This window comes from Thermobia domestica, chromosome 4 (genome assembly GCF_964235325.1).
Source record: "Thermobia domestica chromosome 4, izTheDome1.hap1.1, whole genome shotgun sequence".
Lineage (NCBI taxonomy): Eukaryota > Metazoa > Arthropoda > Insecta > Zygentoma > Lepismatidae > Thermobia > Thermobia domestica.
In genome coordinates this window covers 11210844-11235671 of record NC_137457.1, presented here as the reverse complement: position 1 = coordinate 11235671, position 24828 = coordinate 11210844, and the positions used below count along the sequence as shown (strand labels likewise).

The following is a 24828-nucleotide window of genomic DNA, read 5'->3' as shown; positions in this document are numbered from 1 at the left end:
GGAACGAAGACTTAAACATTAACATTATAAGTAGCTATGACTATGAAAAACGTCGTCTCTTGAAAGCATTCTTGTACCATAAAACAAATTACGAGTAATTCTAAAATATTTTGCAGTTTATCTACGTTATTTGCACATATTTATAATAATATTTAGCAATATATTTAAGTGGGCAACACTGCTTAAAATAATGTAACTGCGACTTGTAATTAAAACCACCAAAATTATAACATTATTGTTGTAATGTTATAGAAGCAAAGGAAAGCAGTAATCATTATAAAAATTTAATACAAATATGTAATTATAAGCAGTATACAATTACTACCAATGTGTTTGGATCTCTGAAATGATTTGAAATAACAATCGTTGTAAATGGCGTTATAAGCATTTAAGTCTTTTGGAAGCATCTACATGATGAGACGTGATATGTCAGCGTGTTTTCGAAGTAAAGTCTTTAGAAACATTTAAATTTTTCGTTTCTTGTAACTTTGTTCCTTCATTCATTCGAAATATATTATTCCATGATCATAGTATTTGACGCTGATACAGTTGATACGCATTGCACCGGCTATACCATTTGAGTTATTAGAGATCCCCAAAATGTTGATGTTAGTGATACTGTGTTGTCCTTTGTTACACTAAATAATGTATGGGCTATTGTGGTTTTAATAAATAACTAAATTAGAAATATGTAATACTTTACATAGAGCAATTTGAGAAAATACAACTTTATTTTGCTTTAGCAACATTGGGGCCACGGTGGCTCAGTGGTAGAGCGTTCGCCTCTGGTGCTTGGGGTCCCGGGTTCGATCCCAGCCCCGCCAAGTGAACCTTGTGGTGGACAAACACCGTGGGCGTGGGTTTTCTCGGGGTTCTCCCGTTTCCTCCCACTTTCTTCATTCCGCCATTTCATTCATTACTCATCATCACCGCCTCCTTTAGCCTAACCGGCATAACTGTGGGACGTAAAACTCAAAGATTTCATTTCATTTTCTTTAGCAACATTGCTTGTTTTTCTAGTGGTATTGCAGAGTATTTAGAAGAATTTCCCAACTTGGTACAAAATTTCAGCATTTTAATATATATATATATATACCGCAGACCCTAGGGGAGGGCTATAGAGACTATAGGCCCCCCTTAACGCTCAGGTGTACACTGGATAAAATGGGCTTCAATCTTACTTTCTTTACACTGGATAAAGCGGCAAACCATGGTTTAGCCCCTCCCTTGATCATATACTGGGTCCGCGGCTGTATATATATATACACAGAATGGCCCATTTTAATCTTTCCACGGAGATATCTCGAAAACGGTTAAACCCTAAATGAACCGAACAAAAACTCAAATAGAAAATGCCATGGGCCACACCGAATGGTGTTATCGCGCGCCTCCCGGGGCCGCCCTTCATGGGGTCCCAGGGCCAAACTTTAAAATTTTAAATGGAAACATGGGACGAGTAATACCTCGTTCCATAGATCTTTAAAAAGTAAAAAGCGTTGTGGCAAAAGATTTTTCATATCGGTTACCGTATTCAAGATGGCCGCCAAGACATGGTGCCTGTATCAGTTAAAACGTCCAGTACCACAAGACCCCTAATATGAAAATAGTTGGAGATAAATGAACAGAATAAAACTCGTATAGGAAAGCACAGAGGGTATTTATCATTTCACGGCTGGAGTATAATGCAACTGAGAAAAAGATTATTAAAGTGAAATTGACATGATGCAAAAGAGGAAATGATAGAAAATTATCTTTCCGATCTCTGTCCGTAAGTAGGTGAAGCGGGAATGAATGGTAAAATCTCAAATGAGAACCTTACTTTTATTTGCAATAGATATGGTTTATCTGAAAGACTTGTTTGTACAAATGACTGGTACTATAATGAATAAAAATAAAGTGAAATAAGGTGAATAAAAATAAGGTTAAATTCAAGTTTAACAACATTTTACCCAACTCTTTGCCCCTGATAATTTAACGCATTGCGTGCAAGATTTTTGAGACATATCTGCATCAGTATGTACCGTTTCGTTACTAAGGATCACAACTGAAATTACCGTTGAAAGTTATTCGGAATGTAACTGTGGGCATCTCAGTGAAACTCATATTCTGTCACATGCAAGAAGACATAGAAGGAAAAGAAGCGAACCAATATCATGCAAACGACTGTTGAACAAAACCAACGTTTGTAAACATTGTTCAAAAATTGCATTGTTCGACAAATTTGTTTCGCATTTCAATTGACTCATTTTTGCATCATTTTTGCATTTGTTTTTCATTTTTGCAATGGCCTGCAAACAAAATGGAAGATCCATTTAACACGAATTTTACATACTTTATCCCATTAACTAACTAACTCTATGGCCTATGGAACCCGGAGGTTCAATGCCGCGTTCACAAAAGCTCTCCATTGACTTCTATTCTTAGCTCTTCATTGACTTTATCCAATTACAGAGACATTTATTCCTTATAAAAACACATTTCAAATAACTTTGTTTCGTAGATACAATTCGCAAAAACTAAGGCTCTCATTTGTAATTTCACCGATCCTTCCCGCTTCACTCACTTACGGAGTGAGGTTGGAGTGATAATTTTCTAGGAGTTAGATTTCTTCCTTTCCATTATGGCACTTTCACTCTGTGATTTCCTATTCGAATATTTGTTCTAGTGTTTTCATATTAGTGATACTGGACGTTTTATCTGATGCAGGTACCATGTCTTGGTGGTAATTTTGAAAACGGTGACCCATATGAACAATCTTTTGCAACAGCACTATTTAGTTTTTAAAGATATATCGAACGAGATATCACTCACCCCATGTTTCCATTTACAATTTTGAAGTTGCGCCCTGGGCCCCCATGAAGGGTGGCCCTGGAAGCCTCCGCGACAATATCAATCGATGTGCCACATGACATTTTCTATTTGAGTTTTTGTTCGGTTCATTTATGTTCAACCCTTTTCATATTAGTGGTACTGCACGTTTACTGTATCTGATAGAGGCAACATGTCTTGGCGCCCATTCTGAATACAGTGCCCGATATGAAAGACCTTTTGCCACAACGCTTTTTAGTTTTTAAAGATCTATCGAACGAGGTACCACTCACCCTTTGCTTCCATTTAAAATTAAAGTTGGGCCCCGGGAACCTATGCAGGGCAGCTCTGCGGGGCACCGCGACCATATATATATATATATATATATATATATAGAGAGAGAGAGAGAGAGAGAGAGAGAGAGACAGAGAGAGAGACAGAGAGAAAGAGAAAGAGAGAAAACTCTATTTGCATCAGCAGTGGATTTTGTTTTGGGAGAGGCTTGAGGAACGAGTAAGAAACATTTGCGTTGTACGTGCAATGCAAAAAATGATCACAAATTTATTTCGGGAGGGGTTTGAGCCCGATACCTACCCCCTAAATACGCCACTGTACATCAGTCAACCGTTCTTATATTATCTAACAGCAACGAAAGAAATTTTGAGTGAAGGCAATTTTAGTATCTAGTAATATTAATATTCGAGACGAGACCGAGACTTTCGAGACTGACCTAACTCTCGTCTCGGTCTCGTCCCGATTTATAGAGGTCTGTCTCGGTCTCGGTATTTCAAAGTCCGTCTCGGTCTCGGTCTCGTCTCGGTATATAAAAGTCCGTCTCGGTTTCGGTACCATCCCTACTCTCTTCCTGTCTAGGTAGATAACATAGTGGACCTCCCTCGTGTATATATGAAACGAAAGAAAAAAGTTATAATAAACATAGGTCGAAAAACGTTTCCTTTCAGAGTTATGAACCGCCGAAAATTCGAAAAACCACGTTTCGAAACGCCCTGCCTCAGAAACTATAGAACCTATCCCAAGTGGTTTAAGGAATTACACATGAACTAGTACGCGCCCTATCTAAATACCTATGTTATACCATGGTCCGTTATTGGCGAAATGAACTGTAAAAGGGACGTTAAGGTACAGGCATACTCCTTTAAGTACTAATGGCGCATTCGTTTCACTGATAACGGAGGATGGAAAACATGGATATTTAGATAGTTCCTGTGTATTTCCTTAAACCGCTTGGGATAGGCCCTATACTTTGTGAGGCAGGGCGTTTCGAAACGCGATTTTTCGAATTTTTGGCAAATCATAACTTTGAAAGGAGACGTTTTTCGACCTATGTTTATTAGAACTTTTCTTCTTCATTTCCATCATCTCCCAAAGTTTGTCGGTAGAGTTACCTACCATGAATATGATGAAATTAATTTTTGGGTGTGATTCCTTTTGTTGTCTAACAAAGTGAATTACCTTTGATGTATCATCTAAGACTAAGGGTATTCCAAGGTTCAATTAGTACAGCTGAAGAATAGAAAAAATTATCTATCAGAAAATCAATAACACCTTCCTGGCCATCTTTGTCAAGCAATGCAATATATTGATCAACGATTAACGGAAAATTTGCTTATAGTTTTCTGTTCTCTATATCGTTCTCCTATCTCTTCTGCGAGAAATATTTATATAATTATACTTTCACATTTTGCCATTCTCAACACAATTTATTGCCATTATTAAGAATTTAATAATAATTTAACACTTACATAATATTACATACAAACACAAAACTCTAATCATAATTGTTCTCGTGCCTTTCCAACTGTCTACAGAAACATCAGTGTCTAAATTTTCATATCCACACACTATAATAAAAACTGCACCCTGTTTGTAACAGAGATGTATCCTAAACCCTTGGTTATAGAAGAATAAAATATCAACATCTAGAAATTTAGAAGAAGAACTTTGAACATTTTTCCAAAAGTTATACATTTCTTGTTCAATTAATGAATTTCAAAACAAGGGTCAGTACTAGTCTATATCTGAGGTACATTTACTACCTTGCTATTGTACTTAGTTTTCTGTCTATAATACCGTGTGTTAGTATACTCTTAGATTTGTTTGAGTGAGATGTTTGACTAAAAATATGTGTCTTTACTGTTTACTTAAATTTTAGCCAAACATAATTCCCATGTAACAGTTAATTCTATTTAAACAATACTCAGAAAGACAGCATGGTTATGATATTCAGAAGTATGGAAACGTATACTATCGTTAGCATAATAATCCTTCATTGAGTTACGTACTGGTAGACGTTGATCCGAATCAACTTCGATGACTTGTGATCGGATTATGCCTTCTATACATCTAGTCATAAACTTTGATTTCAAGAAAAATGATTGGCTTCATTGTAATACTATTTTCTAACATCAAAACTATCTGTAATTTGGGTTACAGCTTTACCTGAAAACAGAAACACATCAACTCCTAGAAGACCAAATCAAGTACTCCAATGCTGATTGTGAGAACATCAATCACATAGCTAAGACTAAGAAATATTTCGTCTAAAACAAGTTGCAATCAAAAGATAATGGCATTTTCTTCAATAAAAGCAAAAGCACTTTTTACATAGTGCAGTATGTCGTCGTGGTGGATCACAGCCTACGGTATTCATTTCTGAGAAGATTCAGCGCTCGGAGCTACTGATCCTGGACAATCATAGCATAATCTGTCCTGAAATTGCAAGGGTATGTAATATGTCGTTATGGACACTTTTCACTTTCTACACTTTGAAATTTGTTCTTCTGTTTGTTTTCTTTTAATCCCGGATTGACTCGAGCGACCTTCATAGTTAGTTTTCAGTGTAAAAAAGCAAATTCAGTACACGATACTTCTTCATCTACATAAATGTAAAATTTACTGTAAATCAAGAAAAACAAATCTTACGTTCTGGTATGAAAAATTTTCTTCCTTGTATCTCTATATTGCTTCTTTCTGAAAAAAAAACGAAAATAATAAATTAAATAAATTATTATAATTCATATTACAAACTCTCTCTGTGATAAAATGTGTTTATTTGTTTGAACATTTTTCCCTATCTATTACTTAAAAAGTTTATTTACTATTCAGTGTTGAATCCTAACAATCCGAAACAAAAGAGTTCTCATTTAGTAACTCCATTAGGATATCTCTTAGATTGTTTTGTTCTCATTTTTTGTGAAACAAATGAAATTGCAACATTTTAGTTTGTTTTTCTATAAGTACGTTTATTGGAAAGTTGTATTACATCGCTTTGCATAATCGTACTTAATTGAAATTATTCACATTTGAAAGAAAAACTCAAACATTTTTGTGCATGTCAACAATGGGCAACAATGTTAATAATGGGTGAGACCAAAGACAGGGAAAGTACTGATGTTTACTTTGTAATCAGTCGATGTGGATACATTTTTGAATATTTACCAGGCAGTTGCCGTTTCTGCTGGAGGTCAATTGGGAATCTTTTATGTTTCCGTACTATTATGCCATAATGTGGTAACGTAAATTTATTTCCTTTCGTTGTGCTGTGTTGTTATCAAAGAATAAGTATTAAGGAGTTATGGCGACCCCACAAAAACGAAGCTGAAGGGTTTCGGAATATCACAGCACGGAGAGTCTGTGCATTTAAACCAACTTTTCAACATCAGGCTTCTATACTCTCCCATTGCCTCAAAACCTGCAAGAAGTGCCAGTTCGTATCAGTGCTGCTATTCAGTCCTTTCATCAGATATGTTAAAGCGGGTATGGCCCGAATGGGATATCGTCATGATATCTGCATTGCTACTCGTGGGGACCACATTCTATGTCTATGAGACATAGTAAAAAATATTTGAGCTTTTAGTTCCAAATGTTACCAATTTCGTTTAAATACGATTATCCAAAGCGATGGAATACTACTTTAAAATATGATAGTCGTTTTACGGACATGCTGTATATTCCTAAGGATTTTGTAACATACACTGTAATGTTAACTCTATTTCAGCTTCGTTTCAGAGAGTTCTGTTAAACACAGCTGTTTTAAAGTAAAAGAAAATATTTTTTGTTAATGAGATATATTTCAATGGATTTTCTTTCTCTTATTAAGGAGTTTCTGGTTGTGCCAGGGTTCCATGCAAGGATTGCATATTTAAATATCGAGGTAAAAAAATGCTACAGGGTGGCTTGTTTACTAAATTGTCTCCAAATTCTTTCAGTAAGCTTAATATTGATACTTAATTTATTTATTATTCATTTGTATGAAGTTGTTCATGTTCACAGGGAATTCCAAATATATGGAGCTCCATATGTAAGGTCTAAAACAAAAAGTGTGCAAATCCCTCGTACGCTACAAACTTCATGTGTTCGTAGCTAGTTATCGTAGCTAGTTCGTAGCTAGTATCATATTGGCAACGAGCAAAACAGCTTGATAATTCATCAATACCAAATTTTAATCCTAGAACTAAATTCAGAAAGCTCAAAATGGACGTCCATTTTAAGCAAGTGGTCTTCCTCATGTTCGTGTAGAAGCAAATTTGGTAGTTTGGGAGTGTAGTGTGATTTTTTTTCCTGAATAGTCTATCGAATGGAAACAAAATTTACATATAGCATTAAACTAAAGTTTAATCAGGTTTGTTCTGATAATCGTTTATCACGTATTCAACGTAAAATCTGGGGACCGCCTGGCACAGTGGTAAAGCGTTCACCTCTGGTGCATGGGGTCGCGGGTTCAAACAGTGAACTTTGTGGTGGACAAACACCGTGTGCGTGGGTTTTCTCGGGGTTCTCCCCTTTCCTCTCACTTTCTTCATTCTACCAATTCATTCATTACTCACAATCACCGTCTCCTTTAGACTAGCCGGCATAACCATGGGACGTAAAACTCAAAAATTTCATTTCATTTTTTCAACGAAAAATCTCAATATTGAATCATTTATGACTTTACAAATTAAGACAATAATATAATCAATACACATGGAAGTGTCTCTTCTAATAATTTAAACCAAAGTAAATTAGCAATACAAAAATTCTCGAATCGCAAACCCAATGATCAATAAATGATGATGAAGCAAACTCTTACTGAAATATCTTGATTTACACGTGTCTCACAGGTATATTACTACTGTGGCTTTTTATCTATTTTGGACCTAGTAAACTTTCTTACTTTTAAAAATGTATTAAAATCTTTGCACGGTTCAAAATGTCTATGGTATATTTTTAGAGTAGACTAGAATACTCTAAATAAATGCCTTCCAAATGTAGAAATGTAGAAGAAAAATTTAAATTGCATAGTTGATAGTTGCATTACGGGTTACATAGTTGACGAATTGTTAGTTTTTAATATTTCATAGTCTTTTGAATAATACGACATTTAACTTATAAGTTAACACTAAATTTTGTTAAAATGAAATATCTTAAAATTATACCTGTGTAAGGTAAATTTTCTTCGGGAAATTCAGGGCTTTCACTCGGTCGTTCTACCTGCTCTAATGATCTTGGGTTTCCTAGAATATGAATTAATGTACACATATTTAATTCTATTTAAGACTAATTTGTTTCTTACAATTGATTCTTATATTTTCTTAAATCAGAAATTTAAAACTATTATTCAATTTTAAAAGAAGCTAACAACATTTTTCTTGACAGTAATACTATCGCCCCTTATAGATTACCCCTATCTTCCTTTGTAAATAGCTTTTATTTTTATAATACTCACGTTGGTCTGACAACTTAACAATATGCTTCAGACCGGTGCCAAAATTTTTGTTCAAATTTTATTTCTTTTTTCAAAAAATCAAAACTCGATTTGGCATTTCCCAGAACTGTTTCCTTCTTTAGAGTAGCGTACGTCACTATAAAAGAATGTTTGAATGTATTTATGGATGTGAGTTTAGTCAACAAAAGAAGTAAGAGTATTATTATTATCATAACACAAAGGCATAAGTCTTCCAACTTCTCCACAACCAGAACTGCATGTTCATGTATAAGCTGTGATGGACTTACGTAAACACGAACTGACCAAAGAGGTCGCGTACCAAAAGTACTATTTAAGAAGCAGGCCACCATTCAATCAGAATTTTCAAACAGATTTTAGAAACAATTACTGGAGAACAATATTTATTACACAAGTTGCCCGTTTACAAATACCAACTTGGACATAACGCTGCGGCAGTCCATAACATGTGTCATGGTAAAATGGAAGCTGAAGTAAAAGATGGCAGAGCAACTCGTAGAATCCAGAAATTTTCGTATAATGTAAAAAGTTGAAGTTCAGCAAAGGTTCGGCTGCTACGAAATAACAGGTTCTTACGTCATACGAAACGCCATTGAGGAAAATCCATCAAGCAACACACAACGATTGTCAAGTTAAATCGGCATTTTTCAGTTTAATGTTGTGCGTCACGTTTACGGAATTGAAAAAACAACATAAGAGTTATCGCATTTTAAAATGAGAGTCGATTCGAGATCAATCTCAGAGGAGAGCAGATGCGAGTCGATGACTGCTGTAAAATCTTCATGATGTTTGTTTCCTCAAACGAAAGTAAAAAAAAAAAACTCGTTGGACCCGAGTCAACTTCACAACAGATTTTGAAATACTGTCGTTTGGATTACTAAGTCTTGCTTTGTGTGCGATGGAACTACGATGTGGTAAATCATTTCGAGTTTGTTTCTAACGGTCGTACCTCTAATGCTAAACATTATTAAGAACAGTTACAGAGAATAAATGCTACACTACTTCCAAAATATCCTCTATTACTGAACGAAAAGCCTAGCTTATGACAACTGGATGAATATAAATCAGATTCGGCTCGAAAGAAGCAGCGAAAAGAATAACAACCTTAAATGGTTAAACTTTTGCTACACTTTGAATATAATCCAGGTTTTGAACGTTCGGATTATCTCAAGTTTCGGTCCATGCAATACACCTAAAATTACGATACATCTCAACAAGCAGGATATGAAAACTGCATTGAGTGACTACTTTGTCACTAAGAACAAGACGTCATATCTAGAAAGAATCGATCAACCGACAGAAACCCTCATACATACAGTCCAATACGTTCTTATACCTTGAATGTATATTATAAAACTAATGACACAAATTGTGTTGTTACTAAATTCTTGGATTCAGTTTGGAAATTATTGATTTGTATGTTAGAGTCAAGAAAATCGAAAACAAACCCTTAAAATACCCATGAAAATGCATAAAACAGACAATAATCAGTTTAGTTATTCTTTCCTTATTTACAAAAAAGAATTCAACTCATACAACTCAAGTGTTCGGTGCAGAGGAGACTCATATCTACTTTTGGTACTTTCAACATATTTTATATTTAGAATCTTTACCCAAAACACCTTTAAGTTCTTTAAATTTTTATGTCAGTTACTGCAAAGAACTCTTAAAATATAGAATGTGCCGTTACCTTTTCAATGAACAGTGTAACTCATATGTATCCTTCCTCATAACTATGATAATTTGTCTTGATTTCATCGTACTTTAAGCGTCTCTATCCCGTTTCTATTATATTCTAGTAGTTGAATGTATGTTCTTTGATGAGGAAAACAGGTTTATGAGGGAGCTTTTTAAAACAATATTTGAACTCTATCCATACCTTTATCCTTAGAGTTGGTATTTCAATCGAAATGGAATAAAGTAACTCACTTCAACGTATGTGTTGAATATAGTTTATTCGTTTTCCATGCTGTATAGCCTATTCCATGTATCTTCTACATTGTTTGCTTTTGTAAGTTTGTAGTCATGAGAGCATGTGAGGTTTTCTTCAATAATTTCCTCATTTTATCATTGGCATAGATCGATTTATGGTACAAATTCATATTAGAATAACGGAAAATATTTGTAGATATGTATTAATGAAAGAAACGAATAATATTTACATCTAATATTTTTTCAATATATTGATGTATCTTAAAATACTCGGTTCTTGACATAAATTTGAACTCCGTTACTTTCCATATTATTGGGTCTTAATTAAAGTGACGTGGTAAATCCTAGGTTAACATTTGTTATAGTTAGATATGTATATTAATCGTTTTGCTTTTCGACAATGACAAAACCATTAAAAATATTTCATGACTTTTTAAATATATATTATCTGGTGAATCCAAATTCATAAAATTCAATATCAGCTGAGCATAAATGAGAAAATAATTATTTTATTTCAGTATATTGTTGTTTAATTAATGTGGGTTGGACATAAATGAACTACAGAGACATAATCAAAACTAGATTAATATCATAAAACGTCTTTGTCACTTTTAAAATATATTATTATAATTGTAATAATATTCTAATTCATTTACTAAAATAATTTTATATTAGAAAATATAATTTAAATGCTAAGCAATCAGCAACTAATAATCTATATATTCTTCTGTGTCTGTATTTAAATATTGCATCTCAATCTTTATTTCGTGGGCTAATGACAAGTTAAGGGAAAGTTCAAATTGGGTATCCATTGTGTCACGTAAATCAATGGCTAATAGTCCATCGGCTAACTGTGAGATCCAGCTCACAGTCAGCTGTAGCACATTCTCCCTATCGAACATTGTTCTCAGACTAAACTTAAGTTATACAAATATTGACCAGATACCATTAAGTGGGTATCTAGACATTGGGTCATATAACTTCTGCTATAGTGTCCTTTATCTGGATCTGGTTTTCGATCCGAGATTAATTTGTCGTTACTCGTACTACTTCGGTTTACTCTGTTACTCTTTCGTGGTTCTATCCAGCGTGATAGTGAAGGGACGACTCCGTATATAACTGACTTCTAGTGTAAAAGTTAGCACGCACTTGTCATAACCTTACGCACCAATGGACTACTTGCATAAAAATTTGTCCAACTCCACTCCAGAAATAAAATTTGAAGTGTAATATATCAAGAAGAGTTCATTTTTATGTTATGTTGGTATACAAAATAATAACTATGTAGAATACAGTTTTGTAATTAAATGATTAGACAATTATTTTCAAAGACTGACTTATAAAATATGTAAAAAAATGACTAGTCTTGTTTTCATTCTTTTGTAGGTAGACCACTTGACATCCAAGAAGCCATCATCTGTTGACATGTTTTTGAAAACCTTTTTTTTAAAAGCTCGTGACGCAATCTCGAAAATAAGTGATCATAAGACTTTGTTCTTGCTATGGGTATAAATGGTTTCAGAATCCATCATATACCTTGTTTATGTCACAAATACTCCAGCTGACTTAGTGAAGGGAACCAGAAAACCGTGTAACTTCACTAATTGTATATTCTAAATTGATATAAGCAGAACGTCAATGAATGCCCAAATAAAAACTAGCTCTCAAACGTAAAAAGGTAGCCACCTCTGATGTTGTGCGAACCCTCTTTTGCCAGAAAGAGAAACACAAGGTACACATTTATTGAAGTCATTATACTAAACTCATAACTTAGTCATCTTACCCATTAAATAAAGCGGATATGGATAATATTTAGGAAATATACCTGGAAAGAAATCACACAATATGTTAGAAGTAACACTCTTTAAAATATGATGTTAACTATCAGTCGTATTAATATATCAGTGAACATAATTTTAATCTTGTAACTTTGCCATAAGTTATATACATAAGAAACATTGCAATCTTAAAGTCCTATCACATATAATGCACTTAATACAACCTTGTATTTGGTACGAGTCAATTTAAAGTTCCTACAAATATTCTTCAAATAAGGCTCATAACAAAGTAATAAGGATTTTTTTACAGGATTAGTTTCGTAATAATGCATAATATATTGCTTTCTCAATATGTAGACTGGAAAATTTAGTTTATCTACTTTACGTTTTAGATATTTGAGAATATTATTTTCAAAAGAAATCATTTTCATTTTATTACAAATTTCACTTACTGCCAGTATCCGAGTCTTTAAAATCAGCTCCGTTCGATAATGCAACAGGGCTTATGCAAACAGAACTGTTTCCGTAGAGACCACAATAAAACTGAGTAATTCGTTAAACAAAAAGAAAACAATCGTTTTTTCTTTCAAGTTAGTAATTTTGATAATCTTATCTTTGAAAAAATTATCTAATTCTAATCTCATTTAAAGAAAGATTAGACCAACTAAGTAAAGAAACTAATCCATATTAACTTATACTTTTGTGCTTGAATTCAATTTGCGTACTAACTACGCAGTTAAGTATTTTGCTACGTATAGCATTATTTCAGGAAAGAGGAGCTGTCTATTATTATTATTATAAACTAATGACGCAATACACTTCAGCGTTAACTCTTATCCGGGCAACCGGCGCCTCCCAGGCCCAGTAGCTTCATTTTTCTAAAATTTCTCAATAACCATACATATTTCAAAGACATAAAATACTGAATTATTCTATCTTTCGTCGAAGTTAAAATCATGAACATATCGAGTTAATAAAGCTTTTTTTAAAAAAATTTGAAAATCTTTTCCTGACGTAACCGGGCAACCGGGGCCTAGGAGGCCCCGTATAACTTTAGTGAAATTCCTGTCAAATATTAGATCAAATTGTCACATAATTATATATTGAACACGTGACTATTGTAACCTTTAGTCGGAACAGTATGCGGCAACAGACATTGAATTTTGAGTGTTCTGCACTTAAAATATATACTGGGCCTGACAGGCCCCGGTTGCCCGTTTACGTTACAAAAATGTCTGGACCGGATTTGCTATTCTGCTTGCTCGGCTTACAAAAGCGTGACACGAAGTTTCGCTACTTAAAAAAATATATATACCGGTACATTCTCGACTAGTCTGAACAGTAAGTGACAATAGGCATTGATTTTGTGTATTCTGCACTTAAAATATATACTGGGCCTCACAGGCCCCGGTTGCCCGTTTACGTTTCAAAAATGTCTTGCCCGGATAAGGGTCAAAAGTTCGCTTCATTTTAATTATATTGAAACCTACGAGTTACAATTTAGAAAAAAAAATATTCTCGTTTATTTTGTTTAGTTCCGTTGTACACTATCTACTGACTAATATTATTCTCATTTTTGAGCAATACTTAAATAACACTAACTTAAATTTTAAACCTACAAATATTTTTTTTAATAATTTAATAATCTCATCAACAATATTAATTATTGTCGATTTGATACTGTATTAATTACAGAGAGTAAATTTTAGCATCAGGATCATCTTAGCAAGAGATATGAGCCTGAACAAACTTACACGCATAAATATAAAACCATGAGATCTTGAGAAGAAAAAGAAAAATAATTTATTTATAAACCTAAGAAAATGGCGTTATGTGAGAATTATGATTCTTGATGAAGTAAGACTAATGCCATCAACCTTTTCATTGCGGCGTCAGGAAGACGACAATACTTAATGTGGTTAATGATATATGGACGAGGAGTTCGACAAGGATGCTGCCTCACGCCAACACCATTTAATATCTATCTAGAAGAGATAGTAAAAAGACCCTACATGATGATGATGGCATTTCGGTAGGAGGTAGAATGATTAGATGCATACGATTTGCTGGCGATTTCGCGCTTCTTGCAGAATCTGAAAAGAAAGTCAATAAAATGTTAGAAAAAATGAGAAAGGGCTTTAAAGAATGCGGGATGAAAATAAATCTTAGAAAGACAGAAGCCATTATGATTGATTGGAACGAAGGGGTCTTTGTCAAATATAAAAGTAGGAGGGGAGAAAATAGAACAAGTGAATAGTTTTCGATACCTCGGTAGTATTATAGTAATGACATGAAATGCGAACGTGAAATAAAAGCAAGGATAGGAATGGCGAAAGAAGCCTTTAGGAGGAAGAAAAGTCTGTTTTATGGGACCTTGAATAAAGAGTTGAAAAAAAGATTCATAAAATGCTTCGTGTGGAGTGTTGTACTGTATAGGGCGGAAACGTGGACATTATGTAAAGGTGACGAAAATCGAATGGAAGCCTTCGAAATGCGGGCGTGGATAAGAATGGAAAGAATTAGTTGGGTAGAGCGGAAAACGAATGAGAGAGTGTTAGAAATGTTGGGTGAGAAAAGAACACTTTTAGATATTATTAGGAAGAGGAAAAGAAACTGGTTGGGATATTGCCTGTGAAGAGATTGTATCATGAGGGACGTCCTAGATGGTATGGTGGCGGGGAAGAGAGGGAGGGGGCGAAGGAGACTACAATTAATGGATGATATTAAAACAGAAAGATCATACGCGAAGACGAAAAGGTTAGCGGAGGACCGTGGAGCATGGAAGCTTCTCAACTGCGGCAAATGACCTGCCAATAAAGGCAGAATCCCTATGATGATGATATATATATTCTCTTAAATGTTATATTTCGATAAACTTAAACATTATTCCGTCGGATGCCATACATCACTCGATAGACAACACCACTCAAACTTAGGCAATATATTTCGTGGTAAATTTTCCTATGTAATCTTTGAGAAAATCAAAAATAGAATAAAATCTGACACTAAAAATATTTTGCTTGTTGCCAATAGTAATTGAAAATTTCTGTTCCGCCATTTATTTATATAATGTTTATGTATCAATAGCACAAATTTCTCTTAGTTATTAGATTGTACGCATTATCATTGTACTTTTCTAACGACTAACCACACATTATATACTGCTTGTGAACATATACAGTATGTATCCCTTTATTTAACTAGTATCTATAAAATACTAGATTCTTCCGCAAAATAGTATTAGAAAGTTAATGTGAATTAATTGTAGAAGCGATTTAAAGGTTACCAAAGAAGAATGTCAGAACTTTAAAACCAGAGAGAACACAAACTAAAGAAATAACGATTTTAATTCAAAAATAGCAAGCAATCAATAGCTTAAAATTTTGAAGATAACGTTCAAACGTTCTCGTTCGATTAGCTGGGTGTTCTGAGTAATTAATTTTACTTTAGTTTTACAAGTAAATTGGAAGTAAATTTGTAATGCTTTCTTCATTCTTTCTCTTTATTTCATGAATTCCTTATGGACTTTTCTCTTAGACCTTAGATAATTCCAAAAAAAAAACATACCTACAATTATGATCTTCACGGACAAGTGACCATACTGTTTCTTGGTCAAACGACTCCATAGACATTTTCTGCAATAACCCAAGGGACCGATAAATTATCCCAAGTTGGACTATCTTGTTACAAGAGCCCTGAAACGATGCATTACCATATTGCCGTAAATCTCGTCATTGAAAATAATGTGTCTATAATCGTCCTGAAATGCCTTACCGTAGCCATATAGTCAACAGAATGACCAACAAAATGACGAACACGTTGTGGCACGTCAGCTACTGAAATAGTTATTTCGATTTTCTCAATGAGAATCAAAAGAAGGTAAGTCGAATATTCAGTCGGTAGATTAAGTTTATCATAGATTCTTTGCAATAATCAAACCGATTGTCCAACTGTTAACTCATTTTGACGTTCAATTCAAATAATTTCTGTAAGTTATTGAACTATGATTACCTCCATAGTAACTTTTCTAGAGATAATTTCACACAACTGTCATAATATAAACTCTTCAGCCCAGTCGGCGTCATTAGATTATTGTTTCAAAGTTACGACATTCTTATTGGCAAATCCAGTCCAAACAATAACTTGTATACTATGTATACCTACGGTAACGTTGCACTGGGTACTGATATTGATATGGATATGTCTGAATTGGCCTATACCTCTGAGCTGAAATTACAAAAAAGTTTGAAAACCATTAGTTATGAGTATCTCTAACTTTTAACTACTACCGCAAACCAATAATATTATTATATTATTCTATACTGTCAAACAGTTTTCATACCATCAGAAAATATTTAGTCTGAAATAATGGTTTTCTTATACTGAATTGCTGTTTCTTATGTTTCATATTGTTAAATATATCGGACATGTGACATTTTTCTTCGGGGATACACATGTTCATGCTCATTGGCATTATTGTGTATTCCGAGATGTTTGAACACATAGTCTATATGTTTTATGGCCTACTTAACGCAAACTTAAATAACAAAGAATGTGGTGTATATCCATTACAAAGTCGACGGGAAATGAGTTACATATATAGGAAGCACTAATAAATGATCCCAGTTTCTGGCCTAGACATCAATTCGAAACTTGCTTAAATACATAATTTCCTTTGCTGCTTCTAGTTGTTTCAGAACTAAATGTTAAATCTGCATTCACAGCTACAGTATTGAATGTATTGTAATATCCTTTGCATATTACAACACTCCAAGTGCTCAACAACATCCATAGCTCAAAATGTGATCCACAAAAGGTACGAAAATCATCTCATGACAGTAGGGCAGCGTTTTCCAACCGCTGTGCTGCGGCACACTGGTGTGCCGCGAATTGGCCGCTGGTGTGCCTCGAGAAAATCGAAACGAAATTATTAATTCTATGGCAACCAAATTGCAAAACATAGGAAAAATGTATATTTCTATTTCACATTACTATGAACCTGTCGATGTAAGGAATGACCGAGGTTTGAAGCTCCAGCACTCACAGCAAGACATGGCATCATTCTGGATTTCTCTCCGGAGAGAATATACAGCATCTTTAATCTCTTGTTAAAGATGGTACCAGCTATTTCTACAAAGGCTATAAAAGTTTTCATTTCCTTTTCTATATCCTACTTAAGTGAAGTAGGATTTTCTGCAATGAACACAATCAAGTGTAAGAACAGGTCACAACTGTTAACACCGGAACACAATATGAGGCTGTGTTCACCAACTATCCGTCCACAATTGAAGAGAATTATGAAAAAACATCAATTTCAAGTTGCACATTAATTTTGAATCCTGCACCAACTTATTTTACTTATTTTTAAAAATTGTAACCTTCGTACAATATTAGTACACAATTGTAACCGTCAATAGATATTATTGAAAAATTGTTACGTCACTAATATTATTGAAAAATTCTAATCTTCATATGATATTTAAAATTGTAATTAAAAAAAAAGTACGGGACAAGAATAAACGACCAAAAATGCAATTAAATTTAATAGTGATGTTGGTCGTTTGTGTCCCGTACTTTATATTAACCATGTTAATAAATTATAAGTTTCATACTGTTATTTTTCTGTCCATTTTTAATGTCGAGAAAAAGGATTTGTTATCATTGTTACGACCATTATTGCTTCTTTATTGTTGCAGACTATTTCATAAGTTGAAATATTAAAATATCATTGAATCCTTTCGACAAAGCAAACATACATACAAATTACCTACATTGGTGTTTTGAAAGTACAAGAGATTTATTTGTTCGTTCGTTATTTAGTGATCTTCCTTTTTAGTGAAAGGTTGGATAGAGCTTTCGAAAAAGAAATTGCATTTTTAAAAAGCTGAGTCCTATATTTCATTGTAATTGTTTTCTATGTTTAAATTAGAATGAAAATTAGGCATAATTATTTACCATGGGAAAAAACAGTGATCGAGCTTTCTCCTCTGTGAGGAAGAAATCAGTAATCATAAAAAAATACCGCGGTATTTTATATTTACAGATAAAAGTGTGCCACGAGAATTCAAGTTACACCCGTAGTGTATCGCAATTGAAAAAGGTTGGGAAATGCTGCAGTAGAGTATACAAGAAGAAGCAATACATTTAAAGGCAAAGTCTGCGTTCGTTATGGTTTTCTTGCATGACTTCTTCTGGTTAAACTGAGCTTTGGAAACTAGATTAACGTCTTTTGGATGCATCTCATTCCTGAGAGCTCCTTTCCACAAACTCGTATTGTACGGCCGCAATGAATTCATCACAGACTGCAGCGTACCTATAGAGATGTGTGCATGGGTTCCAACAGTGTTAGTAGGTGGATGAAACATTTTAAGGGTGGAAACGCGAGGATCGAAGATGAGCCTCGCAGCGGAATGCAACAAGGTAACGATTGATGAGGTGATTAAGGGAGATAGGCGTATCACAATGAATGAAATCGCAGCAAAACTTGGTGCTGGACATATTGCGGTGCAAAAAATTATTCACAGCGTTTATCGGAAAGTTTGTGCCCGTTTATTAACCTCGCTTTTTAACCGAGAACCATAAACGTCAGAGACTAACCGTTAATCATACAATTCTTCACAGACTTCGAAATGAAGGTGATGACTTTTTGACAAGTGCTGTGACTGGAGATGAAAGCTCGTTCCATTATTATGAAGCATAAACAAAAAGACAGAGTATGGAATGGTACCATTTGAATTTGCCATCAAATAACAAAATGAAAACAGTGCAATCGACACAGCGTTGCATTTTGGTTGACTTTCTTGACAAACTATAAATTGTTCTCGCTACATCCAGACACTTTTGAAGCTAGTTCGTCCCTTGCGTGGAAACCGTCTTGCAAAGATCATTCTTATACTGGATAATGTGCGTTAGTATACTGCACGTACCACTATGGAGCAAATCAGGATATTTTGGTGGGAAACACTTCGACATCCTCCATACAGACCAGACATGGTACCTTCTGACTTCTGATACTGAGATACTGATAATGAGACAAGATCTAAGTGCCGCAATAAGTAGAATTGACTTGTATTGTTCAAAGTTGTCTTAGTATGACGCAGAAGACGTTTGTAAGCAGTTTATAGCTTAAAACTTGTTGCTTGTGTTGTAAAGCACTCACATGTTCATTACCCGTTTAACTTGTATTGCGATAACTCATGTGTATATATTTTCCTCTGGTTCTGGCACTTAGGCCATTTCTAACTTTATCCATTTGTTCTCTTTTCTCATCTTGTTAACATCATTAACAACTAATGCCAGTTTGCGGTGAATAATTCAATTTCTTTTTCATATTTGCCCCTTCCCGTTCTGATGGTGACGCCATTGCTTTGGATTGACGTTGCGTGTGATCCTTCTTCATATCCTTCATTGTGGCAGTCCATTAAATTTTCCTTGGTCCAGGATGCTTCAAACCACATTCACTTACCTTCATTGTTCTCCAACAAAGACGTGGCAACGTCCCATTTTTCTTTACCATTGGGCGCTATACCAGTGCAATGCCCAAACGGTTGGTCCAATTCCGAAAATTCCAACATTTTAGATTGAAAATACATACTTTCCAACAACATTGCCCTCTTACCATTTTTTCCTATCTTCAATAGTTACCGAGATGGCCAATGTAAAGACTTATAGAACCCCTGCATATATGCGAGTAGCGAAAACAACACAAAATATCTTTTCAACCTCCAGGGTTGTGCATCACCTTCCAGTAAGTTTCCCTTTGGAGACAATTTAGACATCTACAGATAGTCTCTAATGGATATCGAACATCGGATAGAATATACCGATAGTACAAAATGAAGTATCATGTGTAGGACCTACGCCAGAAAAATCATGATCATGGAGAGAACGCAGGAATCTGTCTACAAAAGACTCATCAGTTACTCATCAGTTACTCAAAGACTCATCAGTTACTACGACAGCCTTGTAAACTATTATGAGCTAAGTTTATACAATTATCAGTATCAACTACTACCATAATGTATTTATGAAAATGCATAAGCTTATATTTTCCTATCAGTATTCAAGAAAGATAGAATCAAAATTACAACTTCAGAACCAGTTGAGTTGCTTGTATTAATTTCTTATGTCAGCGACATATCAATACATCAATTATTTTATATTTACATACAATCAATAAAACTATTATTTCCTTAATACACCATTTCATTAATTTGTATTGTTCCATCTCGTAACATAATCGTCATTGCATATCGGTTCATAAAACTGTGTTTAGTATTCATTAATTAACTATTTCTTACTCTATTAATATCCGTCGTATATATTATTATGATAAGCGGAAACTATCAGGATTGCTTATATATAAAATTAGACTATTAGCAACTAAATTACCAACAACTAATCACAAGCTAAACTGATGTTGATACTGATTTGGATAAAGTTTTGAATTTCCCTTTGAAACAGAATGGTGTGTTAGCATTAGTTTGGGCATCTTTATTGACATTACGCACAATTGGATAAGAGTTAAATAATCAAATATTATCTATATTGGTTATCTACATTGATTAATTATTTTTATGTTAATTGAGAGAATTAATTGCATTATGTCATTCACAAACGTTAGGAAGATCCGAAGGACAGGTCTTAGTTACTTATGTCATTTGAGTATCTTGTATTTCCACATTTCAGTTACCTAGCTTGAATCAAAAGCCCAGTAATCTATATATATATATATATTATAAACTTAATATGTATCTCATACTTTAAATGCTATCAATTTATAAATTATTTAGTTTTAACATAGATCGATAAACTATGGGCAAAATTTATTTTACCAACCTAGGCAAACTATATACATATAATCATTCTGACCTGATACAAAATTATCTATGGAAAAGAGGGAACAAAATATTCTAATTTAATCTAAAAAAAGATATTTCGCTTTATGTTGTATGAAAGTGAGCTTATTGATTATAGAGTACTAACGGTTGTCTTTATCATTTTATGTCTTTCACTCCCAACCAGAAAACTATACAGGTCTTGCCATCACTAAGGCATGAACTCAAATTTCCACCAAATTGTTTTGTGATGCATAAAACTAATGGTTCAACACTAATATTGGTCATTTTTGATATTTGTACATGTACCCATTTCCCCCCTGGGCATTAATAAGGATTTTAATCTGACCTAAAGACAAAAGGAGTGTCACTATTTATCTAAAATAATCCGAAAACTATAGATTCTATCACAATATTGGTTCTTTTTGATCATTTTATATATATCTCCCTCTCCTCTTTCCTAGGAGTAAGGTTTTATCCCATTTAGGAGTTGACAAGGAAGAGTCACGCAGTGGCTCTGCAGAGATCCGAATGAGACAATTGTGTTTCCATTTGATATGTTATAACTAGCTGAATCCCAAAGTTATACGTGAAACCGGGCGGAATATCATGTGTTACAACATATTTTGTAATGTAAGAACTAGTTTGCAGAATAGTTTGAACAGAGTCATTTGTTCGGAAACGGTTGGGTAAGTGTGAAACTCAGCCAGCACGTATCCCATCATTTTTAAGGACAAACTTTTTGGGGTAAACATCTTTGTTCCAGGGTCCCCAGCAGGTTCCCAGACGTGGTCCAACTCAAAATTTTCAAACGGCAAGGAAGGTTAAGTGGCACATCATTTGAAAGCTGTTGTAAAATTAAATAATATGCAGCAAGTGTCGACTCTCTATGACAACCCTGTGCAAAATGGCGACGGTTCAAAGTGTAAACAAAAATAATTAAAAAGCCCATGGTCGCCCCTATAAATCGGAAACGGTAAGGCAAATGTGAAAATAAGAAAGGAAATGCGACATTATTTTCAAAATACAATGATTTAAGTTAAACCGTCTTGTCCCAGGGTCTCCATATGTTCCCAGGTGGGATCCAACTAAAAATTTCAAATGGCAAGAGGGGTAGCACGTCGTTTGAAAGCTATTGTTAAGTGAGAGAAGATGGAGCACATCTCGACTTTCTACGATAACCCTGTCCAAAATTGCGGCTTACCAAAATGTAAACAAAAGCTTAATTGAAAGTCTGTGGCCACCTTGAATCTAAGATAATCGCTTAAAACCTATATCGAAAGGATAAGCATACAAAACTGCTGAAGCCAGGAAAACCAAATTTGGCTTGAATGTCAGTAGGTGACGAAAACATACAAAATGTTCAAAAACGCGACATCTTAAGTTCCAAATGCCGCACTAGGTATCGAACGCATGTCCTGCTCACACCACTGGTGTTGGAGAAGAGGAATATGGTATTTACGTTTATAACCATACGTTTATAAGCGTTTATAATAATAGATATTCACAAAATATCAAAGAGTATAATCTGTAATCCAATATGGCTACCAATGTGAAAAATGAGTTTGTATTTAAATATGTTATTTCTTGGAATACTGTGATCAAACCAACAAAGTTTGACGCAGCTCGATGTACTGAAATGACTTACACATGGTTTGGTACTAGTCGCCAATCTTGCAAATGAGATTTTTTTTGTATATTTGATATTGCTTGAAGTATTGCGATCAAACCAACGAATGACATACAAATGTAACCATCACGAATACGTAACAATAGAGCCCTAACCTACTGGTGCAACAAGTCTTTTATGCTTGAACTACGTATGACAAATTTAGAAAAATATCCGAAGGTAATCAACTTTTGTTTAGCAGTATGAGTAGGAAGTCAGAGTTGTGTGTTCATTGCATATCCATTGTATTCAAGTAAATGATGTCGAGAGAACCGTGACGAACGTGCATTAAGAACAAAACATATATGCGTTCTTACCGAATGAAATAATAGTTGAAGTGAATCGGAATTCAATTGTTCTTTAGTCTTCCTATTGTTTTTAAATACATAATAGAGAAAAATAGAGATTTAGACTTGTACTGTTATGAATATAGGTGTAACAGTTTTAAGAGGCCATCTTGGATTCAAGCTGGCCACAGTTTTTCAATTAAGTTTTTGTTTACATTTTGTCCCTCTGCAATTTTGGACAGGGTTGTCGTAGAAAGTCGAGACTTGTTCCATCTACTTTCATTTAACAAGATCTTGCAAACGATGAGCTACTTAACCCCTCTTGCCATTTAAAATGTTTTAGTTGGACCCCACCTAGGACCTTGTGGGGACCCTGGGACAAGACGTTTTAACTTAAATTGTTCTACTTTTAAAATAATGCCACACTCTCTTTCCTATTTTCACATTTGTATTACCGTTTCGGTTTTATAGGGGTGACCATGGACTTTTCAATTAAATTTTTCTTTATATTTTTACCCTCCGCCATTTTGCACAGGGTGCCGTAGAGAGTTGAGACTTGCAACATTTTCTTTCATTTTACAACAGCTTACAAACGATGTGCTACTTCACTCCCCTTGCTATTTGAAAATTTTGAGTTGGACCCCGTCTGGGACCCTGCGAGGACCCCGGGGCACTCTTTTTTTATCAGAAAAAATGTGTTCTTGAAAATGATGGGTTACGTATTGTCCGATTTTTCCATTTACCTAACCGTTTCCGAATAAATGACTCGGTTCAAACTATTCTTCCAGCTTTGTAGCTTTCATATCACAAACTATGTTGTAACTCACAACATTAGGCCCGGTGGCAAGTATAACTTTGGTATTAGTCTAGTTATAACATATCAAATGCAAACACAATTGTCTCGTTCGGATCTCAGCGGAGCTACTGTGACCATTCCTTGTGAGCTTTGACTTCAGGGATAACAAAATTGTCATTAATCACCAATATTTTTACATGCCATCCTTTACCTCTTTAGGAGTGCTAACAATAGCTGAATTTTGTTTCAAACTGCATCTAAAACGCTACTGTTCATTTCCGGAAACACGAAAACTATAAACTAGACATTAATATCGGCCGTTTTCACTCATTTCTATACATCACCTGTCGTATACCCCTACGTGTGCTACGGGGTCTTACCGTTATTAGAGGCTGAACTTGGACTTAAGGAGCATCGAGACTGTCACCAGTCAGCTCATGAATCCGAAAACTGTGGATTAGAAACTAATATCGGCAGTTTTCGATCATTTACATACACCACAATCAATTGTTATGTGTTAATTGTGTGTATATGTGTTAATGTATACTATACGTGTGTGTTTTATGTGTTAATGTATATATGTGTTAATGTATACTTTCTCGATTCTGTTTTTTTTTTTTTTTTTTTTTTTTTTACCCATACGTACTATGTGATGATTTAATATGATTTAATAATTTTTCTTGTATTACAATGTATACGAATTTAGATACTTACAATATGAAAATGGTTTAACATTTGGTGAATTGATGAAAAACGCTGGAGCTCTTATGTTATGCCTGCTACTATCTACTATCTTCAGAATAATACAGATAACCTAAAATGAAGAATCAACATTAATGTACTATTACATAATAAGTTCAATGAAATTACTCATTTTCTGAAATAATAATAATAATAATAATAATAATAATAATAATAATAATAATAATAATAATAATAATAATAATAATAATAATAATAATAATAATAATAATA

At 34.2% G+C, this 24828-nt stretch overlaps 1 protein-coding gene across 4 annotated transcripts in view; it reads right to left on the bottom strand.

The window, feature by feature from the left end:
* Positions 1 to 24828, bottom strand: part of LOC145683714 (uncharacterized) — a 145916-nt gene that overhangs the window by 113375 nt on the left and 7713 nt on the right. For 2 of the 4 annotated variants that reach the window (XM_081755167.1, XM_081755169.1), the window contains exons 2-6: positions 24568 to 24667; positions 16429 to 16491; positions 12270 to 12311; positions 8247 to 8324; positions 5752 to 5799 (exon numbers count right to left, since the gene is read on the bottom strand). In XM_081755167.1, the coding sequence (XP_081611293.1) occupies positions 5752 to 5799; positions 8247 to 8324; positions 12270 to 12311; positions 16429 to 16491; positions 24568 to 24667 (331 nt within the window). Of the gene's footprint in view, positions 1 to 5751; positions 5800 to 8246; positions 8325 to 12269; positions 12312 to 16424; positions 16492 to 24567; positions 24668 to 24828 lie in introns of all 4 variants that reach the window. The other 2 variants (XM_081755170.1, XM_081755168.1) reach the window with 2 other exon arrangements.